Raw genomic sequence first — 13,267 nt, 5'->3', positions numbered from 1 at the left:
GTTCAAGATCCAGGACTGGTGAGAGAGAGACAGAGACAGAGAGACATAGAAAGAAAGAGAGAGAGAGAGAGAACAAGCGCATGACAGCGAGAGACAGCAGCATAAATCACTGCTGGTGAAGATGTTGAATGGTGTGAATTCACTTCTGTGAGCAAAAAACTCAAGAATGATTATTACTCGCTGTGGTCACCCCCTCCCTAGGCACATAAGACAAGGGAAATAAGGAAAGTCAAATAGTACACAGGCCATCAGTTCCCCCAAAGCTACACAGCTCAAGGGATCAGAGAATGAACATCTCAAGATAGGTTGCAAAATTTTAATTCTAAACAACTGACCTCCCTGACAGGAAGGAAAACTAAAGGTTTTATTTTTGTTGTTTTTGTTGGAGTAAAGTTTTGGTCATGTCAGCCTGGTTTTTCTATAACCATCTTTACTTTGTTCTTTTCTTCTTTAAAAGAAATTCTTAGTTTTTCCTTGTATCTTATGAAATAATTCTTTCAGTTTTTTTCCCCTGTTTTCCCACTTACATTTTTCATTTTAAAATATTTTTTCCTCTCTCCCACCTCCTCCCTGCCATTCCTTTCCCCTGGTCATAGAGCTTGAAATCAGGTTGTGGGTACTGTCCCTGATCTCAAGTTAAGACTAGTGCTCTACCACTTGAGTCACATCTCTACTTTTACTTCTGAATTTTTTGGTGATTAATTGGAGAGAAGTCTCATGGACTTTTGTTCTCAGGCTGGCTTTAAAGCTCAAACCTCAGATCTCAGGTTTACAGGCATGATCCACCTGCACCCAGCAATTTAGATACTTTTATTTACAAATATCTGGTTATTTATGGTACTTAGATTTTGTTTTTTTGTACAGTACTGAGGCTTGAACTAAAGGCATAGGTGCTGTCCCTGAGCTTTTTTGCTCAAGACTAACACTCTAGAACTTGAGCCACATCTCCACTTCATGCTTGCTGCTGCTGAGTTGGAGATAATAAGCTCAATGTCTTCTCAACCTTGGCTGACTGTGAAACATGAGCCTCAGAAATCAGCCTTCTGAGTAGAGAAATACAGGTGTGAGCCACAGGTGCCTGGCCCATTAATAAGTACTAAGATGACCTTGAATACTTGATAATGACCAACAGTTTTCTACTGGGTGGATTTCAGAAACATTAAGGTTGTAAGGGAGGAACAAGCTGTGTTGGAGAACCCGGAATACTTGCTCAGAGTGCTAATGTGTCAGAGAAACTATTCACTGTGAGGTGAACTGTGTTTTTATTCTTTGAATCAACAAAATTCCTTTCTTCTTAGTTCTCTTCTTTGTAGAGATCTTCACTTCTTTGGTTTTCAGTCCCAAATAATATAAATAAACAAATTTGTCCATTCTTTGAGAATTGATCACACAATAAATGAGTTTCCTCTTAGATGTGCCTGTTTTCAAGGCCCTGATATGGGTCATGTGTCCTGTTCCATCATTGCTCTTCTTCAGATGAGCTTTCTCAGGAGAGTCAATGATTGTGCAAAAGTACTGATAAGTTCACAGGGGTTATGGTAGAGCCTGGGTGGACTCAAGTAACTGGATGAGATTGTACTCATTTATACATTCCACTAATTTAATATTTCAAATGAATGAAATGTAATCTGATTTCTCCAGTGTGATGTATCCATATATATGTATGTATATGTATCTATATATGTATATGTATATATACATATATGTATATATGTCTGTCTTTGAAAGAACTGCAATCTTTTTGTTTTAGAACTATATCAAACTCAAGAAAAGTAGAACTTGGTAAATTACCAACCAATATTTCAAATTAAGAAAGTAGGTTTGTTTTTTACATATCCCTGTTATGCTTAATTCACACTGAAAATTTCACAATCAGAGAAAGTACATTTCAAAAGCTGCTCATTTTTGGTCATTTCAAAATGTTTTCGTATGCAGGTATTAATATAACGTGTTCCTGGGATTTATTGTTTTTCCATATATATCCATGGTGAACTGGCCACAGGCAGGAATTCCATGAACATTCCATGATGTGAACATTCCATAGTGACCTGTTGTGATGTGATGAAATGAGGCATGTCTTGCCTTCTATTCCAACTCTCAGTCAGAGCCAAGACTCACATTTGTGAATAGTTGGGACATTCTGTTTCCTGTCAAAGTCCTGAGAGATGGAAAAATCTGAGATGCTGCTGTGTAGGTATGTACATAGTTTCTGAATGCTGCTTTTACCCATGAGACTGCTCAATGTTAATCCATATTCCTCATTTTTTTACATTATATAACTTATTTTTTAAATTCAATAGTCAAGATGATGTAGTTATTTCAGTTACATTCGTAATAACTACATTTGTAAATGTTACAAAATTCATTAAAGCATTCAATCTTTATTATAGATTCTACTATGAAACTAATTTTTAAAATTCTAAATAATGTAGTTTTTCTGATGTAGATTTCATAAGCATCTTGGAAGAAAAAAGGTAACAGGGAGCACGTGTACACTGCCTTCCAGAGGTGAAGGGACTTGTGATACTAAATAGAACAATGTCAGAATTTGCCATGTGGCACAAGGAGTCGAGTGCCAAGACTGATCATAAAAGCCAAAGAACACTAAAGAATCGCAAGTTGAAAGCTAAGTATCAGCCCAAACAGAAGAAAAAGGTCAATATGGTAAGAAAATTTCATCAAACACAGATTATACATCACTTTTTTTCCCATGTAGATGTCCAAATAGAGAACATTAGATGTGGAAATCCAGAAATTTGGAGTGGGTTTTCAGGGTACAGTGACTGAGAGAGTACTAATAACTTAGTCCCTGTTAGGTGGCTAGTGGTGTAGTGATGACAAGGAGTAGTTGCCATCAGGACACTGCAGTGCACACTGGGTGATGGAGGGAAAATAGCTTGTATGGTCCTCAGTGAGTGGTTTGTGTCACTTAGGGACTGTGGCAGTGACTGGGTTATCTACAAGGGAGATCCATTTCTGCTCCATTGTCTTGAAGCACCTAGTGAAGGCAAGACTTACTGGCTGGTGAGCAGGACCTGAGAAAAAAGATAACTGACCTTGTCAGCTGACCTAGTCCCCTTGTTCTTTGACTCAGATCAGTAATCAGCATTAAGTTGTCACCATCCTTCAAGCATCAGTTCAGTAATACTTGAGGACTACATCATTAATTAGATTTAACTGCTCATCAGGGCTTATCAGCTGGAGATCAGTGAATTCTTGACACACACTTCAAATGGCAAGTGGTTCAGGATGTTCTAAGCTCTTAAGCCTTCTTGTGTGCCAAGTATAACACTATTCACAGTTGGGATAATGAAGGCTCCCTAGAGGCCTTTGACACAGAGATGTTGGGAGAAGATTGTTACTAGTTAGCTCTCCCTCATCTCTTTCAAAGAAACTCTGTTTAGAAGAAGCTAACCTATTTGGTCAGGAATGGAAATGTAGAGGCAGTAGGCATAGATAGTTCATGAGTTGAATCTTTCTGTGGCTCAGGCCATCTCCCAGAGCATTAGTCTTCCCAGAAACACTTTGTTGCAGTTGGATTTAAGAAAGGGATTAAGACTTGCTCTTGGCTCTGAATTCCATGACATCATAAAGAGGAATCAAGATCTGAAGGAACTGTTTCTATGACCCAATTAGATTCTTTTCTCATTACAATCACTCAGGAGTGTTGGGAATCTGAGCAAGTGTTCAAAAATCTCTTACTTTAGCAGGGAGCCGGTAGCTCACGCCTGTAATCCTAGCTACTCAGAAGGCTGAGATATGAAGATCGGAGTTCAAAGCCAGGCCAGGCAGGAAAGTCTGTGAGACTCTTATCTCCAATAAACCACTCTAATACCAGAAGTGGCGCTGTGGCTCAAGAGGTAAGGAATTCACCTTGAGCTGAAGAGTGCAGGGACAGAGCCCAAGCCCAGAGTTCAAGCCCCATGACCGACCAAAACAAAACAAAAAAATCTCTTACTTTCAATTCTTGCTCTTTCCTTCCCTTAGGGCAGGGTGCAGATTACAGGAAACAATAAAAATTTAGGAGTTGCAAATTATTTAACTAGATAAAAGTAGAGTTAGGGACCACCTGCCTTTTCTCTTGGTTTACCAAGTTGAGTAACTTGGGCAGGGATAACATTTCCACAATTCCAAATGTGGATCTTTGGCAGAGAGTAATCTGTACATTGTATTATTTCTTTTTTTTCTTTTTTTTGGGTCTGGTCGTGGGTCTGAACTCTGGGTCTGGGCGCTGTCCCTCAGCTCTTCAGCTCAAGGCTAGCGCTCTACCACTTGAGGCACAACGCCACTTCCGGCTTTTTCTTTTTGCTTATGTGGTGCTGAGGAATCGAACCCAGGGCCTCATGCATGCAAGGCAAGCGCTCTACCACTGAGCCACCTTCCCAGCCCCTACATTGTATTATTTCCATGTTAGATTTAACACCAGGATATCAGTCCCCAACCGAGATTTCTGTCACCATTCTCTCTGATCTGTTCTTCCTACGTGACCTCCTTCTCTATGAAGGCGTTTGTCCACCTAACCACTCTGTAATGTTTAAGCACAATCTTCAAGAGCACATTCCCTCTCGGGTCAATTTGACCAAAGGATGAAGTCAACCAAAATCCTAAAGAGAATTCTGAAGGCATAGACCAATCTCTCCATGTCTCTTGTAACAACTATTCTACTCTCAACTTCTGTCACAAATTGGTTCTATTTCTGTTAGCTTCCATTTTTGTGTGAGATCGTTCAATGTCTTTCTCTGTCTGGCCTTTCAAGAGATTGCAACTGACAGCCTTCTTCTCATCACAAAGAAATATATGTGTTCCAGGTGTTGGATATGAAGTCACTGCACAATGAAAACATGGAACATAATGTTGTAGATAAAAATACTATATGTATACCTACCTATGCGGTAGAAAGTGACAAGGATCCCTTTTTATCTGAATTTTACACTAAATTTCTATCATAGTTCTACCTCTATCTACTTGTCTCTCTCATCCCTTGGATTTCTGTAACCATCTTCTAACTAGCTTTAGTCCTCATTTTTTCCACATTTCTAAATTTTTATATTAACCACACATTATGTTTAACAAAACCATGTCTTATGTTTTGGGGCAACTATCCTCAGGAAGCTGAAGAAAGACAGGCTCTTCACTTAATCCACACTGGTGTTTTATTATAACTCACTCAGCAGAACAACAGAATGGGATAAGAATGAATCACCAGAGGTTAATTCAATATAAAGTAAGCACTGCAGTCATTTTGGGGTTACTCATCCTAAACCAAATGCTTAAGACTCTTGTATTTATTTGCCCACCAAAGAAACCAGAAGTGGAGCTGTAGCACTAGCATTGAGCAAAAATGCTTCAGGAAAGAGAAATGCGATGCCAAATATAAACCATTGGTTCAATACTAAAAAAAAGAAATGCTTCAGGACAATGCCGAGGCTTTGAGTTCAAAATGGAGGACTTGAATGTTTCTGAATGTTTCATGAACTTGGGGACAAAAGGTGATGAGACAGATTTTAGTCCTGTGCACATTTTTTTTTTGGGGGGGGGGAGTTCAGTCATGGGGCTTGAACTCTGGGCCTGAGTGCTGTCCCTCAGCTCTTCAGCTCAAGATTTGTGCTCTACCACTTGAGCTACAGCACCACTTCCGGTTTTCTGGTGGTTAATTGGAGATAAGAGTCTCAGGCACTTTCCTGCCCCAGCTGGCTTTGAACAGCGATGCTCAGATCTCAGCTTCCTGAGTAGCTAGGATTACAGGGTGAGCCACCGGCGCCCGGCTCCTGTGCGCATTTTGTAACAAAGATCTTCCAATCAAAAGCTGAACTGGGAATAATTTATCATTTCTGTTATTTCATATGGATCACATATACAGTGGGAAACTTTAGGGGAGCAATGGAGAAATTGATGCTCTCATGGTCTTGGCTTAAATCACAACAGTCTTTCCCCAGATACTGTTCCCCAAACCACCTTGAGATAATCTGACTCCAGTCTCAAAGGGCTGGACCTCTTATTTCTGAGAAGAATTTATAAAATATGTTGTAAAACCATTCCTAATTATAAAAGACAGAAGTCAACAACTTTACTATGTTAATTACTTGACAAGTTGTAAGTAATTAATGCGCATTATTTGTGTCCAAATCTTTTGGATAAACTTCAGTTACATCATCCCTATTCAACACAAGGAAAGGATGAGAAATGTTGGTTTAATGAGTGTAAAAAATGGTTTCCCATTAGAACTCACTTACCTTTGCCATTAAGGATTTTTCTGTATAATTCACAGGTTTCCTACAAAGATTTTTCTGCATTGTGTTTCTTTCCCATGTGAGTCTTCTAAGGCTTGCTGAAGGTTACTTCAGGTTGAGACTTTCTCTAATGTTTTCATTTACAGAAATTTTGTCATTTCTCCAGGTCTCTGATACCAGTTGGAATATGACTTCTGGCTAAATGTCTTTCTACATTTATTATACTCAGTTTCTATTGTGTCTGTTGTCAGATTCACTGAAGACTTTCATTGCAGCCCTTCCTACTTGGTCTAGTGAATTTAAACTGCTCAGAAGTGTATGTTAGAACAAAAGAAGATGACCACCAGGGGAAATTGTGATTGGCTCACTGATAATATCAGGACTAGAGACTACTATTCAAACTTGTTTCCTAAGACGGCTATGAAGATGTTTCACATAAAGGCTTGGGCTGAGTATGTTGTGGAATGGGCTGCAAAGGACCCTTATGGTTTTCTTACAACAGTTATTTTGGCTCTCACCACACTATTCCTAGCAGGTGCCATCCCATCCTGGAAATTGGCCAAGATGATTGAAGCCAGAGAGGAGGAGCAAAATAAGAAACAAAAACAAGATGGGCTGGGAAGGTGGCTCAGTGGTAGAGTGCTTGCCTTGCATGCCTGAGGCCCTGGGTTCCATTCCTCAGCACCACATAAGCAAAAAAAAAAAAAGCTGGAAGTGGCACTGTGGCTCAAGTGGTAGAGCGCTAGCCTTGAACTGAAGAGCTGAGGGACAGTGCCCAGGCCCAGAGTTCAGGCCCCACAACTGGAACCTCCCCCAACAAAAAACCAAGAAAATATTGCAAAAGCTAAACAACTAAAAAAGGAATGGAGTGAACAAGCTCTGCACCTAGAGGAGAATCTTTTGGAAAATTATGCAGCTTTGGGCTCATTGTTTTGATTTCATCATAGGATTATTTAGTAAATTAAATCTGATTATATAGAAGATTCATGTTCTGATCTCAATATTCATGTTTAGTTTTGTGTGTGAAAGTTTGTTGGCATCTATTGACATTATAAGTACATTGTATTAATCTGAAAATACAAAATCATAAATATTCCAAAATCTGAAACTTTTGTGTAGACATGATTTACAAATGAAAATTCTGCACTTGACCTGACCTTGTAATGGGTTTTATTCAAAACACAGACACCCTAAAAATATTGTATGGAATTGCCTTTAGGCTATGTGAAATGGCAATGAATATGATGTTGAACTAAAACACTTCTGGTCCCAAGCATTTCAGAAAAGGAATACTTGCAGTACAGATTCTTTATCAATGACTTAATGATTTGCCATTTTGCAGGTGATATAATGAAGTCAAACATCCTGTGGAGAATGATGAATTTACATATGCACTCCATTTAAATAATGGCTTAAAATTGGGCCTTCTTCTAGACCAAGGATACTAGGAATGTACAAGTCAAAATTGCTCTTTGAGGTAAAGTTTGTTTTGGCTTCAAGACATACAGTGTATTAATCATATTTTTTAAATCATTTTTGCTAACGAATTGAATAATTTCTGATTTTTCAGAGCAAAATGATATGAATGGGAACATCTATTTTTCTGCATTTTTCTGTTAGTCTTTGAGACAACTGGTAGTTATGAAGATATTATGCATTTTTTCCAAAAGATTTATTATTTTGACTGTAAAATATCTACTGGATGTAACAGTTTTTGTATTTTTGAACACCACCATTTTCTTAGATGAGGTGTTGAGTAATACTTTTTTTTTTTTTTTTTTTTTGGGTCCGGTAGTGTGGCCTGAACTCTGGGCCTGGGCGCTGTCCCTCAGCTCTTCAGCTCAAGGCTAGGGCTCTACCACTTGAGCCACAGCACCACTTGCGGCTTTTTTTTTCTTTTTGCTTATGTGTTGCTGAGGAATCGAACCCAGGGCCTCATGCATGCAAGGCAAGCGCTCTACCACTGAGCCACCTTCCCAGCCCCGAGTAACACTTTTTTAAAGCTTGTACCAAAAATGCCAAATACTACAATTTTAGTGTTCGTTTTGTGTTTTTTTTAAATGCTAACTAGAGCTGTGGTAAAGCTAAAATGTCATAAGATAATCTGCTAACTTATGTATAGCACTCGGTTTTATTAAGTTTTTGACTCATGTACTGATATCACAAGTTTCAACACGTTTGTGGTAAACAAGTTGGTGCAAACTAAAAATTCTGGTTATTTTGAAGAGTTCCCAAGGAGTTAAGTCATACTTATTAAGCAATAATACTAGAATTTTTGTCTATTAAACATGGCTTTTCTAAATGCATACCCAAGTAATTTTAGTCACTGCAGTATTTGATAGCTTATATTGTGTTCTGACCTCTGATAAAAAGTAATTATCCAAAGCTCTTACTGAAAAAATGAAACTAGTTATTGAAATAAAATTTAATATGTTTAATAAAGAAAAAAATAGGAAGTGGTGCTGTGGTTCAAGTGGTACAGTGCTAGCCTTGAGCAGAAGAGCTAAGGGACAGCTCCTAGCTAGGCCCAGAGGTCAAGCCCCACAACTGACAAAAATAAATAAGGCATCTTAGGGGCTGGAGATGTGGCCTAGTGGTAGAGTGCCTACCTAGCATGCACGAAGCCCTGGGTTTGATTTCCTCAGTACCACATAAACAGAAAAAGCCAGCAGTGGTGCTGTGGCTCAAGTGGTAGAGTGCTAGCCTTGAGCAAATTAAGCCCAGGGACAGTGCCCAGGCCCTGAGTTCCAGCCATAGGACTGGCAAAAAAAAAAAGAAGTCATTGCACATTTGTCATATTTGTTGATTTTCTTACTCCTATGTGAGCCAGTTCTTTGATGAAAATTGAAGTATGACTTCCAGGTAAAATAATTTCCACATTTGTTACATTTATATGGCTTCTCTCCTGTGTGTTTTCTGATGCAAACTGAGATGTGACTTCTTGAAAATCTTTCCACATTTTTTTCATTCATGAAATTTCTGTCCTGTGAGTATTCAATGATGTTCCTCAAGCTATGCCTTCTGGGTGAAAAACTGCACATATGCAACATTCATAAGTCTTTTAATCTGTGTGGAGTTTTCTTCCAGATGAAAGACTTCCCAAATTCATTACACTCCTAAAGTTTCTCATGAGTATGGATTCTCTTATGTGTGCTGAGGTGTGAACTCTGGTTGAAGCACTTTCCACATTTTTTCCATTCATAAGGTTTCTCACCTGTGTGAATTGTTATGCTTGCCGAGTTGTGACCTACAAATAAGTCTTTCCACATTTGTTGCATTCATAAGGTTTCTCTCCTGTGTGTGTTCTCTGATGAAAAGTGAGGTATGACTTCTGTGTGAAAGACTTTCCACATTTGTTACATTCATAAGGTTTCTCACCTGTGTGAAATCTTATATGTGTATTGAGATGTGACTTCCAGGTGAAAGACTTTTTACATTTCTTACATTCATGAAGTTTCTTTCCTGTGTGTGTTTTCTGATGAACAGTAAGTTCTGCCTTTTTGGTGAAAGACATTCCACATTCGTTACAATCATAAGGTTTCTCTCCTGTGTGTTTTCTCTGATGAACAGTAAAGTGCGTCTTTTTGTTGAAAGACTTTCACACATTTGTTACATTTGTAAAGTTTTTCACCTGTGTGAATTCTGTTATGCCTGCCAAGGTATGACCACCACTTGAAGGTCTTTCCACATTTGTTGCAAGAATAAGGATTTTCTTCTATGTGTGTTATCTGATGCACAGTGAGGTATGACTCACGTCTGAAAGACTTTCCACATTTGTTACATTTATAAGGTTTCTCACCTGTTTGAATTCTTCTATGTGTATTGCGATGTGACTTCTGGGTGAAGGATTTTTCACATTTCTTATATTCATAAGGTTTCTCTCCTGTGTGTGTTCTCTGGTGGACATTAAGGTTTGTCTTCTGGGTGAAAGACTTTCCACATTCATTACATTCATAAGGTTTCTCACTTGTGTGAAGTCTGTTATGCCTATGGAGGTGTGATGCCCACTTGAAGGTCTTTCCACATCTGTTACATTCATAAGGTTTCACTTCTGTGTGAGTTCTCTTTTGCCTGCTGAGAGCCGACCTCTGGGTGGAAAAGGTGCTACATTCCTCATATTCATAGGATTTCTCTTCTGGAGGTGTTTTCAGTTTGCAACTCAGGTCTGACTTCTCAGAGATAGATTTTACATAATGGATATTCTTATTGGACTTAGCCTCTGGCTATTTGCTCTCAGGGTTTGTGAGGTGTATTTTTTTATTCAAAGATTTCTTATATTTACTACTTGTACAAGGATTCTCTGCCTTGTATATTTTCTGCCTTATATATAGCAACTGTAGGTCTTAAGTAGAATGCTTTTCCACATGCAGTCCATTCAGGTGTTTTCCTTCCACCATGAAGTATTTCTGGAGAAAGGAAAGCAGTTATATCTCAGTCTTCTCTATATTCAAATGGTTATAGGAGGGCTGTCCCACAAAAACCCAATTGTGTATGAAAAATATGGTCTCCAAGTTTAACCCCTTCCTTCTCTACCATTTTCCAAATATTGCAGCTTATGTGGACTCTCAACATTTTGACTAAAATGCTCAGAAAAGGGGCTGGGATGTAGCTCAGTGGTAAAGCACTAGCCTAGCAAGTGTAACGTCCTGGGTTCGAGCACCAGTACCAAGAAAGGAAAGACACACACACACACACACACACACACACACAAATACAGTTAAATGCTCAGAAAATCTGAAGGATTCTTCAATTACAGGAGACACACCAAGCCTATATGCAGCATGCATCTTATCAGGCTCACTACAGAGAAGCATGTTCTGGCACACAATAAACTCCTGAATCCTCATCTCTAAGGAGTTCCCATTAATTCTAATCAGCTCTGGCTTATGTTTTGAGCTCATAATAGCAGTTGTTACTAATCTCACATTTTCCTCCACTGTTACTATTTGTGACTGCTACTTCACACAGACATTCATCTGGACTTACCTGGCAGGTCTTAATCATATCCTCCATTTCTTGGACACTTAAAGTGAATCAGAGAAAAAGACAAAAATATAAATGAAATCCAAAGACTTCCTTTTTTTTGGGGGGGGGCAGTCATGGGGCCTGAACTCTGGGCCTGGGCGCTGTCCCTCAGCTCTTCAGCTCAAGGCTAGCGCTCTACCACTTGAGCTACAGTGCCACTTCCGGCTTTTTGCTTATGTGGTGCTGAGGAATCGAACCCAGGGCCTCATGCATGCAAGGCAAGTGCTCTACCACTGAGCCACCTTCCCAGCCCCCCAAAGACTTCTTAATGTAAACGTAAAGACATTTTCTCCAATTCTAAATGTTAAGAGATTAGAGACACATGCTTTTTTCCCAATATATTAAGACAGCAATACTAATATTTTACAATAGAAAATGTTTTTCTGTTTTAGACTTTTCTTTTTTTATGTGAGAAGAAATACTCAAACTCTCAATTGTGAGAGTTTTATACTGAGAACTAATTATCTGCCTTTAGTAGACTTTAAGTTGTTTTTCTCAAATATTATTTTGTTTGGTCATAATACCTGCTTGGTTTTCTTTTATTTTCTAGAAATAATTTATATATTGTGCTGTTTTGCTTCTCAACAATTAGGTGAAGTACAGAAATATTTTCTATTTTTGGAGACCATAAAAGTGTTTTTTGTTGTTGTTGTTTTGTTTTTGAGTCCAGTCGTGGGGCCTGAACTCTGGGCCTGGGCTCTGTCCCTCAGCTCTTCAGCTCAAGGCTAGTGTGCTACCACTTGAGCCATAGCACCACTTCTGGCTTTTTTTTTTCTGCTTATGTGGTGCTGAGGAATTGAACCCAGGGCCTCATGCATGCAAGGCAAGTGCTCTACCACTGAGCCACCTCCCAGCCCAATAAGAGTGTTTTATACATCCCTTTGCCTTTTATCTAAGCAGGAATGGTTCTTGAGAGTACGGTTTTATAGCTACATCTGTGCAGTTCTAACTTTTCACTAAGAATTACTTAAGGTATTTGAGGGAATTTTTAAAATTTGTTTCTCTCCCTCTTACAAAAAGTCTCATCCAAATTTCTTTTCTGACACTCCTACTGCTCAGAACCATGGAAGACCAATGATACTCCAGTTTAACACCCAGATAATCATCCTATCTAGACAAGAAGCTTTGGTTCTGAATCTGAGTCTTTGCCCACCACCACTGATAAGCCATTTTTCTTATTGGAGGATAGCAGCCCTAGCATACGTGCATCATACGTGCATAGTCCTAGTTTCAAAGAAAATGAAATGTCATTTCCTATGTTTCTAAATTTCTTTTTCCCTTTCAATTCCAAACCTTAATCTACTACCACACTGAATTCATTTTATCCCCACATGAATTCTTGATTCACAAGTCTTTGAGACAAAGGATCACCTAGTTCTCTGCCACACTGGACTCAGTGGAACTAGGAACATTATTGCTCTGTACAGTGAAAGATGAATTTACAAACTGGCTCCAATATCACTATGAAAGATACTTTAACTCACCTGTGAAATTCTTGTCTGAAGCTTCTCCTATCCATGATTCTGCACCTTGCTTCAGGCTGATGATCAATTTAGGTTGAGGAACATAGTGCCCTGTAAATAAGAAATATGGAAAATTTTGCTTGTGCTGGGTCATCATTCTTAAAAAGTCTCAGACATCCTATTCACAAGGTTGCTACTAAATCTTGTTTCTCATTTTTCATTGGCTCCATGGTTGCCTTTCCCCCAAGTTTGGAATTATTTTGCCAGTTGTGTGGCTTGAACTCAACTCTTGCTCAAAGCTATCATTCTAACAGTTTTGAGTCCCAGCTCCATGTCCAGTTTCTGAGTGGTAAGTGGAAATAAAATCCTCATGGGCACTTTTTTTTGCCTTTGCTATCCTTAATCCAAAATCTTCAGATTTCACTCTCTTGAGTAGCTAGGATTACAGGCATAAACCATTGCACCCAGTGCCAGGCTTGGTTTATAATGCACATTTTAAATTAGTGGATTCCACATCATACTTCCAATAGTGATAAGATTTCTATTCTA

The 13,267-nt window shown here is 38.8% G+C and overlaps 2 protein-coding genes across 2 annotated transcripts in view; one reads left to right on the top strand and one right to left on the bottom strand.

The window, feature by feature from the left end:
• LOC122123312 (zinc finger protein OZF-like) overlaps positions 1-12,774 on the bottom strand; it is a 54,319-nt gene extending 41,545 nt beyond the window's left edge. Inside the window, exons 1-4 of the mRNA XM_042697665.1 lie at positions 12,740-12,774; positions 11,217-11,253; positions 9,862-10,399; positions 9,482-9,776 (exon numbers count right to left, since the gene is read on the bottom strand). Coding sequence (XP_042553599.1) covers positions 9,482-9,776; positions 9,862-10,399; positions 11,217-11,253; positions 12,740-12,774 — 905 coding nt within the window. The remainder of the gene's footprint in view (positions 1-9,481; positions 9,777-9,861; positions 10,400-11,216; positions 11,254-12,739) is intronic.
• LOC122123277 (small integral membrane protein 15-like) lies at positions 6,586-7,166 on the top strand. Its single transcript, XM_042697641.1, has 2 exons — positions 6,586-6,839; positions 7,056-7,166. Exons 1-2 carry the CDS (start codon positions 6,651-6,653, stop codon positions 7,164-7,166), a joined length of 300 nt encoding a protein of 99 aa, XP_042553575.1. The 5' UTR covers positions 6,586-6,650.
• Positions 12,775-13,267: the final 493 nt, after the last annotated feature.

Source organism: Dipodomys spectabilis, unplaced genomic scaffold, assembly GCF_019054845.1.
Source record: "Dipodomys spectabilis isolate Male_0828 unplaced genomic scaffold, ASM1905484v1 ptg000227l, whole genome shotgun sequence".
Lineage (NCBI taxonomy): Eukaryota > Metazoa > Chordata > Mammalia > Rodentia > Heteromyidae > Dipodomys > Dipodomys spectabilis.
This window is presented reverse-complemented; position numbering and strand designations above follow the sequence as displayed.

Excerpts from the sequence above, each read along its gene's own strand:
- LOC122123277 (XM_042697641.1), top strand. The coding sequence starts at position 6,651 with ATGAAGATGTTTCACATAAAGGCTTGGGCTGAGTATGTTGTGGAATGG. Across the intron at positions 6,840-7,055 it reads AAAATAAGAAACAAAAACAA|CAAGAAAATATTGCAAAAGC; the intron begins GATGGGCTGGGA and ends CCAACAAAAAAC.